Here is an 18493-nt window from a genome sequence, read left to right on the forward strand (position 1 = left end):
TGGACGAAGCGGGCACCCAGGCATGGGAGTTCCTCTGCAGTTGGATGCCGGACCACTGTGAAGAGGAGTGCATGGATCTTCGCACTCACCCTGTTCACTACCTGGTGAACAGAGGGCCATAGGAGGTGCCGCTGGCAAGCCATCTGTGGTACCACTCAGTGCCCAGCACAGCACATGAGTGCATTGAAGGACTCCCTGGAGAGCCTGAAGTCGACCCTCAGGTCACTGTGGCCGTCAAAGTACAATACCAGCAGTGGCATCGAGAGATTAATTTGGCAGTGTCGCTTGGGGCAGGGTGGCTGCTGTAGAGTATGTGGGGAGGGGGAGGGAAGATTACATTAATATATTAATATGTAAGTATTTTAATCAATAAAATCTTGTGCCATTGAGGTTTTGTAGTTTTTATTATTGCCTTTTCTGATGTATATTATAATTGATGCATGTTTGTAACAACAATTCATATGCCTTTGTGTTCCATTGCTAATTGATACCTGTATCAGGGTAAACTTAACAGAGATGTGTATAAAAGTACAGTCGGTCAAGGTAGGCCTATTACTTTGCAAATTCAAGCAGATTGTGCCTAAGATTTCAGTGGATAATTCTTAAAACTAATTGAAATCTAGGGACATAGGGCCTACATGTACAGATTTGTCATGTTTTATTTCCATATGGTGTGTATGTGAATTGCAAAGGATAGGCTTCTGACAGATAATTGATAATGTCATTGCAACTACCACATAAGGTTAGGCTGTGAAGGTAAGGCTAAATCAAATGTACATACCAGCTGGAGTTCAGCCAGAAGACGGAGGATCCTGCCAGGATTTCAGGGGTCAAGTCAAATGTTTTTATAAAGCACATTTAAAAACAACTCACACTGACCAAAGAGCTGTACAATTAAATCACAAAAACACATCAAAACAAATAAAAAAACAGAAGTGTGTCATAATTTCCACATGGGGTGGAGAAAGGGGTAAACTAGGGACAGTAAATGGACAAGAAGCACGTTTATTTTCAGACATGTCGGCAGGTTTAGATTTGTATTATATTTTTTTTCTGTTAAGTTTCGCGGTAGGCGCGAGCAGATTTCCGTCCGTCACTTCCGCCTTCAATTCGCGGGTGTCGCGAGCAGATTTGCGTCCGTCACTTCCGCCAAGTGGTAAACTTAAGTGTTCCATTTGAGTCAGCCCTAATCACCGATAAAGTGCACTACTTATGAAAGTGCACTGTACGAAAGTACACTGTATGAAAGTGTACTGTATGAAAGTGTACTTCGTAAAGGGCGATCTATGAGACATAGTTGAACACTCTCACGTCAGAAAATCGACTAAAATGTGCGCATACATGATGCCCGTAAATCAAATCCGAATACCATCGCCCTCAGGTCTTCAACTGCGACGGAAGTGACCGGTGTTCTGCGAACGAAGGTAGCGACGGCTATCGCGATGTGGATGTGTTGTTGATCCTAACCTTGGTGTATGATTTGGGCTTTTCCATCTGCCCAAGTCCCAAAACAACCCGGTGGAGTACACCTGATCGAGGAGTTACCCCTTACTCCTTTGCGTGCTTCGATTGCCGGGTCATTTCCTAGTGCACTTCTGTATATTTTGTCAGGTCAGTGACAGTAGGACTCAGGTGTCATGTGCCGGGGAAGGACTCAGTTGCCGTAGATTGAGCTAGCAAAGCTAACTTGCCAAGTGTGAAGGGATTATAAATATTGGGCATGTCAGATACGTGCCTGAAACACAAACGTTCCGTGACTCAAGAATAGATTCATTTTCAATGCAGTGTTAGGGTGGAGGAGGGAGCAAGCTGGCAGTTTCAAGGGTTTCCGTGTGGTATAGCTAATTTGCTAGGTAGGTTAGCTAGCAATGGCTTATTTGCGCGTTAGTTAGCCTGTCAAATATTTACGTTTTATAAACACTGTACCTATACGGATACTGATACCTAGGTATCCTTGTAAGCAAGCTAGCCAATGCGTTGTTGTGGGGGAATGGTCTCTATAATTGTCTTTGTATAGTGTTACAGAAGCAATTGAGCTGTGGTTCATGATAGCACTGACCATACGGTTCTCATTTTATATTGTGTGTTTGTCAAATAATGATCAACTGCTTCTTGTTCGGAGTGTTAGGCTAATTAGCCAGATAATGCGTATCTTACTATCTTTCTGGTAACCTAGGTAGCAGTAACATTGACCTACCGACGGTTTGTTTGTAAGGCGTATGCTAGCTCCCTTAGTCATGGTTTGTTTTTGGTGTTGTAGACAACCAAATTTGATAGCCTTGAATCTTTTGTCCCTGACATGAATAGCCAAGATCATACCAATTACCATGGATTATGAATCTTATTTCAGAAGGTTAAGCCATAGTCACCAGATTGAAAACTTGCTTCATGTTTTGCTTTCTGGCCCCTGTCAGATTTAACCTGGAACGGTTAGAATGAACTGGGCTGTTGTCAGAGCAAGCCAGTGATTTCACTGTTATACAGCTCCAAACCATGCTATCCGAGTGACGATACTTCAGGGTTCACCTCTAGTTATCTCAACCATGGAATACAATATGCCCATATTTGTTAACACTGGAGAAATGCTTGTCTACAGATCACAATAGATACAACTGCTTTGTCATCTTTGTGTCTACAGGAGGTAGGTGGTGATTACCTCGGTGAAGATTCATCCAGGCCTTCTTGGTTGCGTGATTGTAGAGGTCTGGCACAGAGTTGTGTACCTCAGAAGTGGGAGAACAGGTAAAGTTCTGTGGTGATCCTGGTTCAAAAATAATCAAGGCCATCTTTCTTAACAACACAGTTTACCTAGCTGTCAAAAGTATGTGTCAACTGTCAAAAGTACATGTTGTAGTTCTTAATATCTTGTGCCCATGTCATGCTCACACCCCACCCCTCCACTCCTTGCTGCAGGTGGTGGCGGGCCCCATTGTGGATCCCCAACTGGAGCATCGGGAGGTGGCAGGCTCAGGCAGAGCAGCATAGCAGGGCCATGAGTGGGCAGGCGGGGGCCGGGGCCGGGGCTGGGATGCGGGGCCGTCGTGGGCGGGAGCGTGATCGGGAGCTGTTGTCGCTGCAGCAGCAGCATCAGTATCAGGGCATGGACGCCACCTGCTGGCTGGCTCCCAGCGCCCTGCGTCGGTTGGTGGAGCTGCCATCCCCGCCGCTCTCCCGCCACCAGCTGAAGCGGCTGGAGGAGCACCGTTACAGCAGCTCTGGCCGCTCCCTCCTGGAGCCCATCATGCAGCGCTACTGGGAGTGGCTGGTGTGCTGCATGCCTGCCTGGATTGCGCCCAACCTCATCACCATCGTGGGCCTGGCCACCAACGTCTTCACCACGCTGGTGCTGGTGTATTACTGCCCCACTGCCACCGAACAGGTATGCCAGTCAACATGGAATTAAACAAAGCAATGTCGGTTCTTTGTGTACAACTTTTAAGACCGTTGGCCCTTAATGGTCTTACATGGCACATTATTATGAAGAGTCGTTTGTCAAGGTCGTCAAGGGTTCTTAGTTAAAAAAGGAACCCCTTTCACGCTGCAAGAACCCAATTTTGTGAACTGAGAGTGTTTGAACTGAAACTGAATGTTGTTGTGAGTGTCATCTATGCATGTTTTCAGTTCAGTAGTATATGTTTCACAATGTGCTATAAACAAAGGTAAACATTAGATGATAGGAGGAAATTAGTATTGCTAGCAAGCTAGGCTTTCTATTTCACACTAGAAGTTACACAGAAAGTCAGCTCTGATGCGTGCGCTAGCAATTTGGTTTGGCATAAAACAACATTTCATTTCAATAGGTCTATGGCTATCGAAAAACCCAACCTTCCTTATATTGACATAATGCTAATTGTATTGATTGTCTGGGATTATTAAACAGTTCTCAGTACTATACCAAAATCATGCTGTTCATGAAAATCTCCTGTTGTGCTCACTTGGATGCATTAGATAGCATTAGACTTGCCTTGAATAACTGAGGGTGGGTGCATATGTGTGTGATTATCCCTTTTTGCAGTATTGCTGTGAAGTATGATGGCTGTGTTTGCCTTGTTTAGTATTAGAAAGCTAGCATTTCAAAATTCAGCTTGCTCCTAAACTCCTTAATGTGTTTGTGCAAACTGAAATTAATGTAATTTTTCCTCCACAAATTGGTGTGGTGACCATTTGTATCTGCTACTTTGTTTACTCTGCTGTGGAGGGGGTAGAGCCCCCACAATACCTCAGGCTTTCTTTTCTGGACACATACCCTCGTGGTCCCTCCTCTCATGTTGCAAACACAGTCTACATCTGAAACTGTAGGCCCAGCACGAGCTTGCCCTATCACGTAATACACAACACAGTGGAGAGTGCATGCAGGCGTTTTGTGCTTAAGAAAACCTAAAGTTAAATTTTTTAACAAACAAACAACAACATTAAAAATGAGTGACATAATTAGTGAAATAATTTGACAAGGTTGAGAAAACTATGTGGAACTGCAGTTAATCTGCAAGTGATCAGGAGGAATGGAGTCAGATTTGCCAAGCTGGTAGTAGGTTTGACCTTAAGAAGGTTTCACCTTCTCCATAGGTGTTTTGCCTATGATATCAAATGAGGTCTACGGATCCAGCCAAGCTCGAATGAAGACCTGCAAAATCTACTTGTATCTCTTGTTTTCCCTCTAAAAATAACCCCTTCTCCATGTTCTACGGCCTTCACATTTCCTCTGTAGGACAAAGGTTGAGGTAACCGAGGCACCCAAGTGGAGTGCAAAGCAAAAGATCTCTAGTTTCCAGGAATGCAGCTCTTAAGTCTGCAGAGATTAAGCCTTATGCAACATGGAGTATTTGTGCTAACCTAGGTTGTTTCCTGTCTGCTGTTAAACCTGAGCCGTTGCTTGTTGATTGTTTTAATAATTGAACTAGATGTTCTAATCTACAGGGTGTTAAGGATCAGAGACTAATTGTTGCTAACGATTAAATAAAGATCACTATTGGTAGAAAGTATGCCAGTTTCAAGCTGACAGCTTAAGGAAAGGCAGTTCCCTAGTTTTATAGGGCAAAGTTCATCTTTAAGTAGAGTTGTTAAAATGAACTTCTCTCATAACAAGAATCTGATCAGTGACTGATAAATAATGCTGTAGCTTGTTTTTCTGTGTTTGTACTTTCAAGGCTTTTCCCAAGAAAAGCCCTGTTTGGGTTCAGTATGTACTGGAAATGCTAGCCATAGTAAATATTTTTGTGTTGCTCTGAGGACTTGATGTAATAGCAGATTAAATATCTTGGCTTGCTTCTTTGGTTGCTCAGTAACTTGCTCTCGTAAATAGGGAGGCACACGTTTCATATTTGCCTAGCAGTTTTTAATAGCTTGCACAAAAGGGTTTTACTCCTTGCCAAAACAGATGTCAACTATTAGTTATGTTAAGGAATATGGTTAACATGGTCAATGACAGCCCTTTTTATTGCTCAATGTCTAATGGTTAATAATTGTTTTGAATGGTTAACATGCTTTGTTGGGAAGCACATACAATGTTATTCAGTTTGTATCTCTTCATTTGTATTAATCAATTTTGTACTTAATTGTGTGTAACTGTTACACAGAAATGTTACAGCAGCCATATCGGTTACCAGCACGGCATGCATACTGATGTTTCCCATTTTCCTTCAGGCACCACTGTGGGCATATCTGCTCTGTGCTGTGGGCTTGTTTGTTTACCAGTCACTGGATGCCATTGATGGAAAGCAGGCCAGGCGCACTAACAGCAGTTCACCACTGGGAGAGCTCTTCGATCATGGCTGTGACTCCCTGTCCACAGGTATTGCCTTATTCTGTCCACTGTTGCTCTAGTTAATTGGATCCTATTGGTGTATATGTATCCCATGTAAGACTTCTGTTGGTCATTGATGGTGGACACAACGCCATCAAACTCTCTCTCCTCTCTTCCAGTGTTTGTGGTCCTGGGCACCAGTATTGCCGTGCAGCTGGGCACTAACCCAGACTGGATGTTCTTCTGCTGCTTCGCGGGCATGTTCATGTTTTACTGTGCCCACTGGCAAACCTATGTCTCCGGTACCCTGCGCTTTGGCATGTGAGTGTGAACAGTGGGGGAACTGAGGGACAGTGCTTAGGGAAATAGTACTGAAACTTCAATGAAACATATAACTACCGTATTTTCCCGGCTATATTAACCGAACTGTATATAAACCGCATTGCAGGTTTTTATGTCATTTTATAAAACAAACACGTGCATTGGTCGCTCCTGTGTATTAACTGCAGTTTATTGAAAGTTGCATCATGCCATGGAGTTGTGGTGGGGGTGCTACTAGCCATTTTAAAGTTGTATGATGTAGGGATGGACACCTACGTAGCTAAGGATTCTTATAAATAACCTTAAACGGTTTACAAGGAAGAGTTTAATTTGCATTAATTGATAGCTAGTTATCTAGCTGATGTTGTAGTCTCCTCATTTTAACTTTTAAAATAATAATAGGAAAAGGTAGAAACCCTTCGGGTGCCTCTGTAGCTTCATATAAATGTTCACACATATTTACATGAGTTTATCACACGCTAGCAGCTGCCAACTATTAAGATGGCTCTCTAAGCTAGAGATAGCTAGGATAGTTCATAGACAGTCAGTCTGGCATGAGACCTCGCACACCTCTTGTGGAGGTTCACACTCCATAACATCCTGTTAAATACAGTCTGGTAAGAATACACTACACCCCTTACTTTATTCTTATGGAAAAATGAGTGTGAATGAAAATGTGTTATCTTTCTGATCGAATTTGAAAGAGGGGGAGAGAGAGACCCATTCTGCATTCAAGCTTAAGACTGGCAGAGTTAATGTGTGTGCGTTACCAGGTGGGGTCAAAATGCATTCCCGTGTATAGGACGCATCCGCAGGGCTGCAGAAATGTAGCAAAATCAAACTGCCGTTAATATCATGGAAATTACGGTATTACTATGGAAAACATACAAGTAAAGCCTGCTGTGTAAATAGGTATTGTGTAATAACCTACCTTTTATGGTTGCACCAGTTGGAGGGAATGTGTATTGGAAATGTTGTTTGGTGCATTGCATCTCATGGCAAAAAGCTAAACGCTTAGCAGACGCTTATGAGATTTTCATTCTCTATTATTAGAGTTAGATTTAATTACTTATTTTCTACTCCAACTCACCTATTCAAAGGTGTTTGGGGAAAGTATCCTGCTCTGATTCAGTCTCTTTAATGCACTGGCCAGATTTGATGTAACAGAGGCACAGATCTGTCTAGCCATTTTGCAGATGTTCACAGCAATTGTTGGTCCCAGGTTTTGGAATATCACGGTAAAAATTCAGCGCCTTTGTTATGCTGTTTCCTGCCCTTTGGGCTGCTTAACATGTAGTAGCAGGCAAATCAGCCAATTATATCCAACACAGACTTTGCCCTGCATGCAGGGGCGGACTGGCCATCGGGAATACCGGGGATATCCCCGGTGGGCCGATGGCACAATACACCAGCCCATCATAATCATCGACCGGCCCACCGCCATCAGGCCCACTCGCAGCGCATATCAATATAATATACTTCATAGCTTCTGCAGACAACATGAATCTAGTTTTCTCTAAGACATCCATGAGATAAGGAGCACTGACTGAGTTTATACTCCTACTTACAATCTGTCTTCACACCTATGGTGCCTATTTTTCGATTTTTTTTTTTTTTTTTACGTTACTTCTTAAATGTGTTTTACGGACTTTGATATCTCTATGTTATTTATGAACACCTGAAAATTGGTTCTTACACAGCCGAAGTGTTCTCAGCTGTGCCGATTGAGGTAGGCCTAGAGGATTCTGGGATTCTTACAAGCCCAGCCAGGACACGCAACCGTATTGACGTGTGCAGTCAGCCCTAGCCCTTAACACGGATGAGGCACAGTTTGCTGCTGCCTCTGTCAATCTCTTCAGTCAGTCTGATTTAGTTTTAGGTGTTATTAAATGTCAACTCTAGCCTACATTTTATTTGGAAAACCACTGACTGGTGACAGTGATAAGGTAAGATGTGGCGTTGACCTTGACAAATGTTAGCTTGCTATTCACAGATGAGGTAACGTTCCCTACAGCAAGCCTAGCTAACGGTATGTCTTAAATTGAGACGGTTATGATCTGGTAAAATAAGCAAGCTGTTGTCAACATCGAGATTATCTATTTTAACATGTTAGCCGTAGTCACTTGCTTACAATCGATGAGCAAGTTATCCATGGTGGTAGTTGTAAATAGGGCAATCTTATCATTTCTAATACTGTAACTTGTGTCAAATAAGTTAACCAGCTAGTTTGTTATGCTAAAATCACTGTGTTACACCAACACTTACATTATAAACAATGTTAATATGTTATATAGATTGTGAATATGTTATCTAAAGGTGTTGAATTGGCCAAGTAAAGCTTGCGTTTCACAACACTTATGTTATCTAGATAGATGATTCTGGAATAAAACATGGATAAATGGATACAAAATAAATGAAGGGACATTTATAATGGACAAAAAATTGCGATTAAATATTGTAATAGTTTGACAGCACTAATTTCAAGTATATTTATCTAATACGCTTTGAGTGTACTAACCAATAGGCTTTGTAGTTATACGTATAACCATCTGATCTGATAACCATCTGATCTGATCTGATACTATTCATCTTGCAAACTATACCTACCTTGGAGTGTTACAATAGCCAGTATCATTTTATTCCATGTGTCCATCCAGGCAAATTGGTGGATCCAAATGTTATTAAAAAACAAGCATATATGATGTAATTTCTTTGTAATCAACCAAAATATGGTTAAGTCTATGGGTATTTTTCCCAGTAGGCCACTGACCGATACGTGCGATCCATTGAGTGGGCAATGCGGTGTGTACTGAGTGGGCAGCGCGCTGTGTACTTAGTGGGCCGCGCACCGTGTATTGAGTGGGCCGGTCTGACAGTAACTCCCGGGCCACTTTTTCCCCCCAGTCCGCCCCTGCCTGCATGGCATAAAAGCATTTTTTCTCAGAAATCAGTGAATTTAATAAAAAACTAAAACTTTTTAAACCTATTCTCTGTGATCACAGCCAGCACAGCACTTAAGTTCTGCTATTTGATTTATTAGTCTTGAATGTCTTTTTGAAGATCATAAGATTTTGCTGGCTGGTGTTTTGATTGGAGTGGTTGGGTGAAGTGCTGAAACTTCTGAGGTAGCGTTACAGATTGGGACTCCAGTCTGTGCTGGACAAGAGTACTGGGCAGCTGTGTGCTTGTGGACAGAGATAATTACTGTTCTAATCCATGCTCTCAATCCCTCTGCTCTTTGTGCCCTGCTCAGCATTGATGTGACTGAAGTGCAAATCTTCATTATTGTCATGTATTTGCTGGCTGCCATTGGAGGATCCGCTTTTTGGCAGTCTCCGGTAATTCTGTGCTCTTCTCACTAACTCTGACATGTTCTGAGATAATTTGTGTTTTGATTTCTTTTTTTAGAATGCCATCTTGGATTGCTGATTTAGCCAAATAGAGATGCCATGCTTATGATACAATTGAACTTTTATTGCTTGTAGTGAGCAAAATTATTTCTACATTGTTTGCAATTGCTTTTTCTTTCCTATTGAAGCTAAACTTGTTTAATCATTTTCTTTACAAATGTTTTTGAGCATGTGTCTGTGATGCCCATTGATGCATTTCTGATCCCATATTTCATCCCTTTCACAGATTCCTATAATAAACATTCAAATGAAAATAGTTCCTGCCATATGTACATTTGCAGGGGTTATCTTTTCCTGTACTAATTACTTCCGGGTTATATTTACTGGAGGTGTGGGCAAAAATGGATCCACAATAGCAGTAAGTAGTTACTCACATTAATGTATTCGTTCATGTTGGATTTTTACCCGCAGTGTGGCCACAAGTTTCTAATTTTTCATTTGTTTTAGGGAACAAGTGTCCTCTCTCCTGTCCTTCACATAGGTTCTGTTATAATCTTGGCTATGATGATCTATAAAAAATCTGCTATTCAGCTCTTTGAAAAACACCCATGTCTTTATATATTGGCATTTGGCTTTGTGTCTGCCAAGATCACTAACAAATTAGTGGTAAGTTTACCTCCTTATGTATTTAAGAACTTTTGTTATGAATTAAAACTGCTAAATTGACCTTCTTTTCATTAGTCTCAGTAAGTGTTTAAGCCATAAGCCAACTCTCTTTCTTTCATTCTGTGGTAGGTTGCACATATGACAAAAAGTGAAATGCACCTTCATGATGTAGCGTTTCTTGGCCCTGGGCTGCTATTCTTAGACCAGTATTTCAACAGTTTTATTGATGAATACCTGGTGCTGTGGATCGCCCTGGTAAGTAATTCACTCCTTTGTTCATTTCAATGAATTCAATGAATATCACCATATGTCTTCGCTGAATCATCATTTAATTTCCAAAGCTCTTAATGATATTGTTATGTGTCAAATGTATATCGTTAAGGATAAATAAGGAACCACTCACAGTAGTCACAATAGACTCTTTCAAACCAAAGCAATTGTCCATATTGTAGGAGCTCTATCTGGCTACATAAATTTGAGTTATTCTTCCAGGATCTAGTTTTTGCATATGGATTTTGAATTATTATCTGTCTATTACCATCATTTTCAGTATTCATATGTAGCCATTGCTGTCATTACGACAATTCACAATCCCTGTCGGTGTGAACGAGCCTGTACATTTCCTCATATCAAAGATGTTAATTGGTTCGTATTTTATTAGTAGTAATAGTTTGGCCATCTTTGGCCCTTATAAGTTATGGAAAAAAACTAAGATAAAACCGGTGCATTTTTTACATTGGCAGATTCTCTCCTTCTTCGATCTGGTGCGTTACTGTGTCAGTGTTTGCAATCAGATTGCCTCCCACCTTCACATCTTTGTCTTCAAAATCAAGCCACTGACCAGTGCACCTATTCAGTGACAACTCCACTGCCAGCTATATGATGACTTTGCTTGTTTGTAGTACTCGCTTTCCCTTTTTTTTGTCCAGGGCAGGGTAGAGTAGGCACTTCTAATGCAAATTAATGATGAGGACTTTCCCAGGAGGAATTTGTTAGATGTATAATTTATTTCTTCCATCACTGTGATGTGCAACCTGTGTTACTGATTTTTTTTTCCTTTTCTCACCCGTACCACAAAACAAAATGGTATCTTAAAATATATTTAATACATTAAATTAAGATTCACTTGCTCTTGAGATTTCCTACTGTGGGACAGAGTAATATTATAGAACTATGGAACAGTGTTCATTTATAGGAAGGAACTGGCTAAAAAATAGGTGCTATTTTATTCAATTCTAACCATTATCCACTTGCAATCACCCAGGCTTTAGCAGCTGATAAAAATACAGGTTCCTTGGCCATCTTTAAAGCCGTCTTACCTTTACTGAGGGTTTGAATTTTAAATAATACAATTTAGTAATATAATTACATCGGCTTATCTATTAGTTTAACAACGTCAAGAACGGCGTCAAAGAAATGTCACACTATACATACCAAATTTACTGTTTTGATTTCCACATCATTAAGTCACTTTATGGAAATATAAGTACAATATAGTGTTCGCCCAAGGCAGATCTGCCTACAAACTTCCACATGTAATAGGCGTACATTTAGTATAGAAAGCAAAATGTATTTCCCTTCTGGTGAACAACTTTCATCTGCCAGTTGTGATTCTGTATCTTTCAAACCAGACAACATTTATTTCACTTGTGTTGTCACATGGGTTTAAGTATTATTTAAGGAAATTCGTTTAAGAAGCTGGTGTATTGCACTTACGTGTTGTAGATAGGTAATAATTTTAATTAACAGGATATAAATGTAGTTTCTACAACAGTTACTGCATGCACTTCTCAATTATTGCAGTGACATCTCTGAATCAGTCATCACAATTGAAACGTAGACATGAGATGTTAATATATCATAAACTGTCCTTCCCAGCGTAACGTATTTGAGATGTTCAAGTGTATTGCATTCTTTATTGTCAATTAGTGCTGCTCTGGACATGGTATTTGGTTATATTCCATTATACTGTAAGCAAAAAAATGTGTCCCTTTTCTTATATTTATTGCTTTTTTTTTTTTTTAAGAAACCTTTGCTTTGCGTGCCTGACTATTTATGTTGCACTTCTGCTTTCTGCCTAAAAGACTGAATGGATTCTAAAGTTTAAATAAAGTGGCAGTGTCATTTTGCTAAATTTACACATTTATTTAAAAACTAAATTAATTTGGTCACTCTGTCATATATCAGCTTTATTAATGGAAACATTTGTCTGTTTGTGCTTAGTTTTATTGACCACAGTAGTAAAGACGTGCAGATGGTATGTGTGGCGATTCAAAAATATATATGCACTGATGTGTCCCAGCATGCAACTCTGGTCATCAAAAGCTTTTTTTCCACATTTGTTGTGTCTCCGATATTGCATGTTATTTGCATTATTACTTTCAAATGCAAGCCAAACATTTGTTATTTGTTATCAAATATTTCACAAAATGTAAAACATGCTGCTTGTAGCATTCTCGTCCAATGTCCGACAAGAACAACCTCTCTGGCACATACTAGAATTGTAAGTGGAAGGTAAGGTAAAGCTGTACTAGCTGTGTAACATGCTGACCTCTTGTATTAATCACTGCATACGCACATTGCTTAGCCAGAAATATACTTATAAGTGCACCAGGGTCTTTTTTCATGGCGTGGCTTTTCTCTTCTTGCTTTGAACCATAAAGCCATACGTGCGATGTTATATTGGCAGGACTAATTATGATAAACTTATGTAATGGAAGTGAGAGGTCATGTCGGGCCACATTTCTTTGCTGTTCTGTATTGTCGCTTGTAGCTCAGGGGTGCCATTCCAAGTACATGGTTAAGTGACAAACCTGGGTAAAGGCCGATTTAGGGTCGTTTTAGACGCAGAGCCGTAAGCACGTAAGATACACAACCCTCCCTTGCGTGGTAAAATATCCCCCCTTACGTGCTTAAGTGCATCGCCCAAAATACCTGACTATGCGACTAAAACACTTCGGCCCTACACAGCTCGCAACGACTGTGATTGGCCGGCTACCACAGCCTTTCACAGAGTCTCACGTTTCCGGGTTAATATCATACAGTCTTTTTTAGACCCAGACATTTTTTTAAATCATGAATACCAGCAGAAAAATGCAGACCGTTTCACAAGCCTTTTCTTATGGATTAGGAACAAACATAACAGAAAAGGTCCGAAGACATGAACTCCTTTACAAATCCTCTTTAAACACTTAGAAGGACGCTCAAATTACCGCAAATTTATGGAGAGAATATCCCATTCTCACCCGCGATTGTTTGGAGAGAATGTGGTCATTCACGAACAAATAGGTACTTTCATATTCATTTTCCGCCACTTGTGAGTCATGGTGATATCTTTCATTGAGTTCATATTGACGTGAATCCATCAATTGCACCAGCGAGTTTGATAGAATGAGCCCGGTCTGCTCATATACAAAAGTTAACAGTAACCTGCCGTTACCTTGTGGCCAGCACCATTGTAATTACAAGCATTGACAACATGATGAGATTCTCTCGCCGTTTACCACCTCATCTTTGAATAATGTAACTCATAAACACATCGTTTTAAAGCCTGTCGCAGTCATTAAAAGATGTGTCAATAAACAAACTTTTGCGTCATGTGCTATCTTTTTCGCCACTGGTACTGAATTGCCGACATTTGTATTTTGTGTAACACATGTATTCATAACATCAAGCCTTTCGCCCACTACACTTTCATGCTCCGGTAAGTTTTTTTTACTTTGTCCTGCTGCAATAAATAGGCTTACTTAACTCAAAATAAATCTACAGTTCTGGCGTCAATTTGCTTTGCAACACGCAACACGGCTCACAAGCCTTGCAACACGGCTCTGCGTCTAAAACGAACCTTAAATCAAAACTTTTCTAAAACAAGTTCCTTGTGTAAATTACGTGCTTACGGCTCTGCGTCTAAAACGACCCTAAATTGGCCTTAAGTCACCTGAGAGTAAGTGGTAAACCTTGTTAGACAGGAGCCCCGTGGCTTCATTGTCCTAAGTAAAACAAAGCCACATGGCTCTTCTTTTAGGAGGTACACCACTTGGAGTTAACTTACCCAAGTTTGTCACGTAACCACATATTTGGAATACCCCCCCAAGTACTTCAACATGAGCAATGCTTATAGCTGTTGCCTTAAATGTAGTTCTCATTTACTCTTAAATCTAAGGTTATAATTTTAAGTTCATACCTCTCTATCAAGCTTGTTATTCCTATGCCGGTACTGAGAATGAGGTTGTTTTCTCACTCACCCTTTTCGTTGGTTTCTAGATGGCCAAGCTCAGGTATACTCTAGGATGTTTAACCTTGTTTGCATGTTCCCATAGACGAGAGGAACAAACAAAAGACAATCTATCCATTACCTAATGATTGCCGTTCTCCCTGTCCATTTGCAAATGCTGCTACCTGCTCTGTTGAATAAGTTTGTGAGCCTACTGTTCTGCCTCATCCATGCAATGCCTATGATGTGTATCTTACTGGTGGAAGGTGTTGGTGTTTTTTGAGGAAAGTCAGTAGAATATGGCCATTGTACTGCAGTGGCATTATCCAGCTTAACCTTCTTTATAGGATTCCTCCATATGTGTTCTGCATGAAATGCTTGCCCATTCGTCTTTTGAATTCTGTATGTTTATTTGGATTTTGAATTTAATTAATTATTTTCCTTTGTGGGTTTAAGGTCAATTTTAATTAATTAACTAAGTTATTTGATAATATCTGTTGGCACTGGCCACTACTAAATAGGCCAACATTTACGTCATAGTCATAACATTCTGTTTCTAGAGGCCAAATATTCTGGAAAGAAGTAAAGATGTACACAAATATGAGGCTGTTTGTTGAGTGGTTGAAATGGGTAGGTTGTTCCACATGCATTATGGCCAGCTGTAGTGTCTTTTAAATATGGCAACATCACAGAATGTTAAGGTGTTCTCGTAAAGCCTGTCAAAATTCTGGCCGGGCAATGATAACTTCTGTCCTTTTAAAAGAAATTACTTTACATTGAGTGCTGACTGTTTCTGGCAAACTATGGTAAGCTGACTTCTCTGTCTCTATTGGTTTGTAAGAGCTGCTGTTCTCTCATTTTGGAATAAAAAGCACTTGTAAAAAATAAAGATTGCTATATTTATGATAACACATGGTTTCATTTTATTTGTTCAGTAAACACACCACTCCGGCAGTAATGGACAATGTCTCTGTCTGTTACTTATGCACAAAATACTAAGACAATAGATAGGGTTTAACTGAAATATGATGTGTGTTTTTTTTTTTTTTTACAAAGGCCACAGTTTTCACAGTCACTCTGAGTAGATTTTAGCAATGTTGTGAGAAAACAAACCAGGCAGACATTTTCTCAAATAAATAAATATCAGATACATAAATACAAGGCGTTCAATATGAAGGCAGAATTGCAACCTAAAAGACATCACATCAGCATGGACTGCAAAGACTTGCGTACAGATGCCATCTCCTGGTTTTGCTGTTTTGTAACACAAATGGAAAATATATGAATTCCTACCAACATTCTTTCTCTTTATTTATTTATGGTAAAGTCCTTGATTCTAGTGAAAGGTTTTAGTTGGCACAAAAGCCAATCAAATTGCAACCTTCCCTTCTGTGCTCCTGAATAAACGTAGTGATCGGGTGAAATAGTGTATGGCTCAATCCAAACCACTTTGTTTCCAATTTACTGAGCTTGAACTGCACGACCACCAAACAGACAGATAGAGTAATGCAAGGAGAATTGCACTGAATTTGATAAAATGTGCGATTGATCAAGGACTGCACCTTTGAGGTCGATGGTAAAAGTATGACATGCTGCTACTTACGTTGGCCATGAGCATATTTTTCTGGAAGAGGGACATCTCCTTGCGTAGATCATTCAGAAGGGTTCCCTGTTCCTCATCCTGCGTTTCCTCCATTTCCTGCAAGCTCTTACAACCCAAACACCCAAACACAGTGATAGCTGACAACAATGACTAACAATGTTATCTGTTGTAAGAACATTTTATAGCCAGCATTTAGCCACACTATATTTACAGTGTATTTACTAGGGATGCACCGTTAACAGTATCAGTATCATAACCATCACATTAATTACCTGTATATACTGTTCCAGAAGCTGCTTTAGTGTCTTCAGTCTCTGCCCCTGTGCTGCTCTAGTGTGCTGAAACATCTTCTGCTGATGGTGGAACATGTTCTGATGGAAACAAATACAGTCAGATTTCTTCCCTCATATGGTTACAAAATGGTGAAAGCCACTTCTCTTACCGTAAATTTCTCATCTACTTCTTTGGACTTTTGCACATCAGTCTTCCATTGTTGAAACACAGCATTGAACTGGGAAGTGTAATCTTCGGCCAGTTGACTCCTGGAAGAGAGCAAACAGGAAGTTACTACGTGTCAAGTGTATTTATAAAATACAATATCAAAATGGTTAATCACAGTTAAATCACCTGCTTTTTAGATCTCACTTCAGGGCAAGCGACATGCTTACCTGTCTCTCTGCTGATTCTGCCACAACTGCGCCATCTTCTGGTTGCTGTTTTTTATCGATAAACTTGTGAAGGTCTGAAGCTGTTTCTTCTTGGCCAGGAAGGTTTTATTTACATTAGCTGCGAAAACATAATGACATAACTTATTATGGTAACATGGTGTACATTATGTACATGACGGAGAGGACGTATTTGTCAATCAACAATCAAGTATTCTAATGCACCTCCAAATTGGTCGATCATGGTCCTGAAGTTCTCCCTGTGGTTGGCATTATATCAAGAAAGAATTATACAAAACACTGCATTGACGTGTACTGGAATCAATTTGAATAATTTGTATACTTGCATCAGGACTCCTTACCCTGGCACGTCTTCATTGGACAATGAATGTGTCCTTTTGCTTACTTTTGTGGTGTCATCTGGGTAATTAAAGAGGAAAATGTTACTCACCCCCTAATGTTTAAACTACTTAACAGGGGGGGGGGAGTGTCCATCTACGAATTAGAATTATCTTATAGCGCAGATATTGCGAATACATTAGCTTCTAAATTAATGAATAACTAAGCTACAAGTTAGGCTTAACTTACCATTTCCGTCAAAGTAAGATCTCTTCGAAGCCATGGCAGAACTTTGGTATTGCCTTATTCTTGGATATAGTCAGACAAAATATTCAAGGGGGTCCCTTATAGGCTTAAATGTTACTGGTGAGAGGTGGAAATTAACTTAAATTACTGATAGTTAGACATATTACAGCATATATATGGTTGTAACAGTTACCTATTTTTAAGTTACTAACATACTTCCACTGTCAACCAGCAAGGTAAAAGAACACAGCAGTCATAGTGATCGCTAACCAACGATTCTAGCCTATCGCTACCAGGCTAACTTTGGCTAATCAAAATAACGGATTGGGTGATGCTGATGGTGATGCCAGCAAGTTAACAGCTCATTTAAGATGGATTTTGAAAAAGAAAAGTAGCTTCTCTTCCACCTGACACAAGCTGCACTTACTTGTTCAATTAATTAGCACAGGTGTGTGGCACAATAGAAAGATATCTTTGACGAGATAATAACATTAACTTAATTTGACAGAATTGAAAAACCGTTTATGTTACAGAACTGAACGTTGGTTAAATATTTTCACTACAAAGATCTCTGCCTCGTGAAGCTAAACTGCTTTTCTGTTTAGTTTTTAAACTAACACGCGGTTCTCATCTCACAGCACGTGCAGTGCAGTCTGCTCAACAATGGCGTTAGCTAACGAATCACCATTCTTTAGCAAGCAAAATGTAAATTCGCCATTTATGGTTTGTCTTCGGAACTTCTAAATGTTTTAAAAATATTTTTGTTCAGAAAACCCAGAAATGATGTTGAATATGAATTATTGCAACTATACTAAATTAAATGGGTAAATATTCATCAATTTTGTCATAGCAGTCCGTTAAATGATTTATTTTTTATGATAGCAGAAGTTTTAAGTGAGCGTAGACTACATGAGTGCAATTTGAGGGACCTTCTTAGTCCTTACACTAATTTACTTGGTTATACTTTATTCAGGAACCAACACGCAGGCCCTATCTAGCAGAGACAACTTTCCTCTTTCAAACGTAGTGATCATTCGTAACTTTTGCTTTTCGAACGGGTTTTTTCATTCTGTTACGGTCTCAGTAACAGACTTGGACGTCACAAATGTCTTTACATTATTTCTAAAGCTATAAAACCAACATGACAAACACTACTAATGCAAACGAGGTCATAATGTCGTTTGTGTTTAACTGGTGAAGTCTCTAAAAGGGAATAACAAGGGATTATATCAAGACTGCCTCTAGCAATTTCTCTGTCTTTTTGGTTATTGGTGTTTCTTCAACTAAATTATTTTGAAACATTGTGGCTTTAAGTACGCTCGAGGCCATGTGGTCTATGATCAGACG

The 18493-nt window shown here is 39.9% G+C and overlaps 2 protein-coding genes across 4 annotated transcripts; one reads left to right on the plus strand and one right to left on the minus strand.

Annotated features, from left to right (window-relative positions):
* The first annotated feature begins 1216 nt into the window (after positions 1–1216).
* On the plus strand, positions 1217–15204 carry cept1b (choline/ethanolamine phosphotransferase 1b). Of its 3 annotated transcripts, none has more exons than XM_080849237.1 (10): positions 1217–1611; positions 2639–2742; positions 2914–3379; positions 5644–5791; positions 5923–6064; positions 9318–9402; positions 9701–9832; positions 9922–10080; positions 10210–10335; positions 10824–15204. In XM_080849237.1, exons 3-10 carry the CDS (start codon positions 2993–2995, stop codon positions 10938–10940), a joined length of 1296 nt encoding a protein of 431 aa, XP_080705363.1. In that variant the 5' UTR covers positions 1217–1611; positions 2639–2742; positions 2914–2992; the 3' UTR covers positions 10941–15204. The 3 variants fall into 3 exon arrangements, with proteins under 3 accessions (XP_080705363.1, XP_080705365.1, XP_080705364.1); XM_080849239.1 differs by having other exon boundaries at positions 1217–1424; XM_080849238.1 differs by lacking the exon at positions 1217–1611 and adding an exon at positions 1689–1853.
* Positions 15205–15493: 289 nt separating this feature from the next.
* Positions 15494–17210, minus strand: LOC308373788 (synaptonemal complex protein 3-like; the record flags this gene model as incomplete). Its single annotated transcript, XM_080849426.1, has 8 exons — positions 17150–17210; positions 16924–16981; positions 16787–16821; positions 16565–16682; positions 16339–16438; positions 16169–16267; positions 15897–16001; positions 15494–15547 (listed from the first exon to the last, which is right to left on the minus strand). Exons 1-8 carry the CDS (start codon positions 17181–17183, stop codon positions 15494–15496), a joined length of 603 nt encoding a protein of 200 aa, XP_080705552.1. The 5' UTR covers positions 17184–17210.
* Positions 17211–18493: the final 1283 nt, after the last annotated feature.

This window comes from Sprattus sprattus, assembly GCF_963457725.1.
Source record: "Sprattus sprattus genome assembly, chromosome: 12".
In the NCBI taxonomy this organism is placed as follows: domain Eukaryota; kingdom Metazoa; phylum Chordata; class Actinopteri; order Clupeiformes; family Clupeidae; genus Sprattus; species Sprattus sprattus.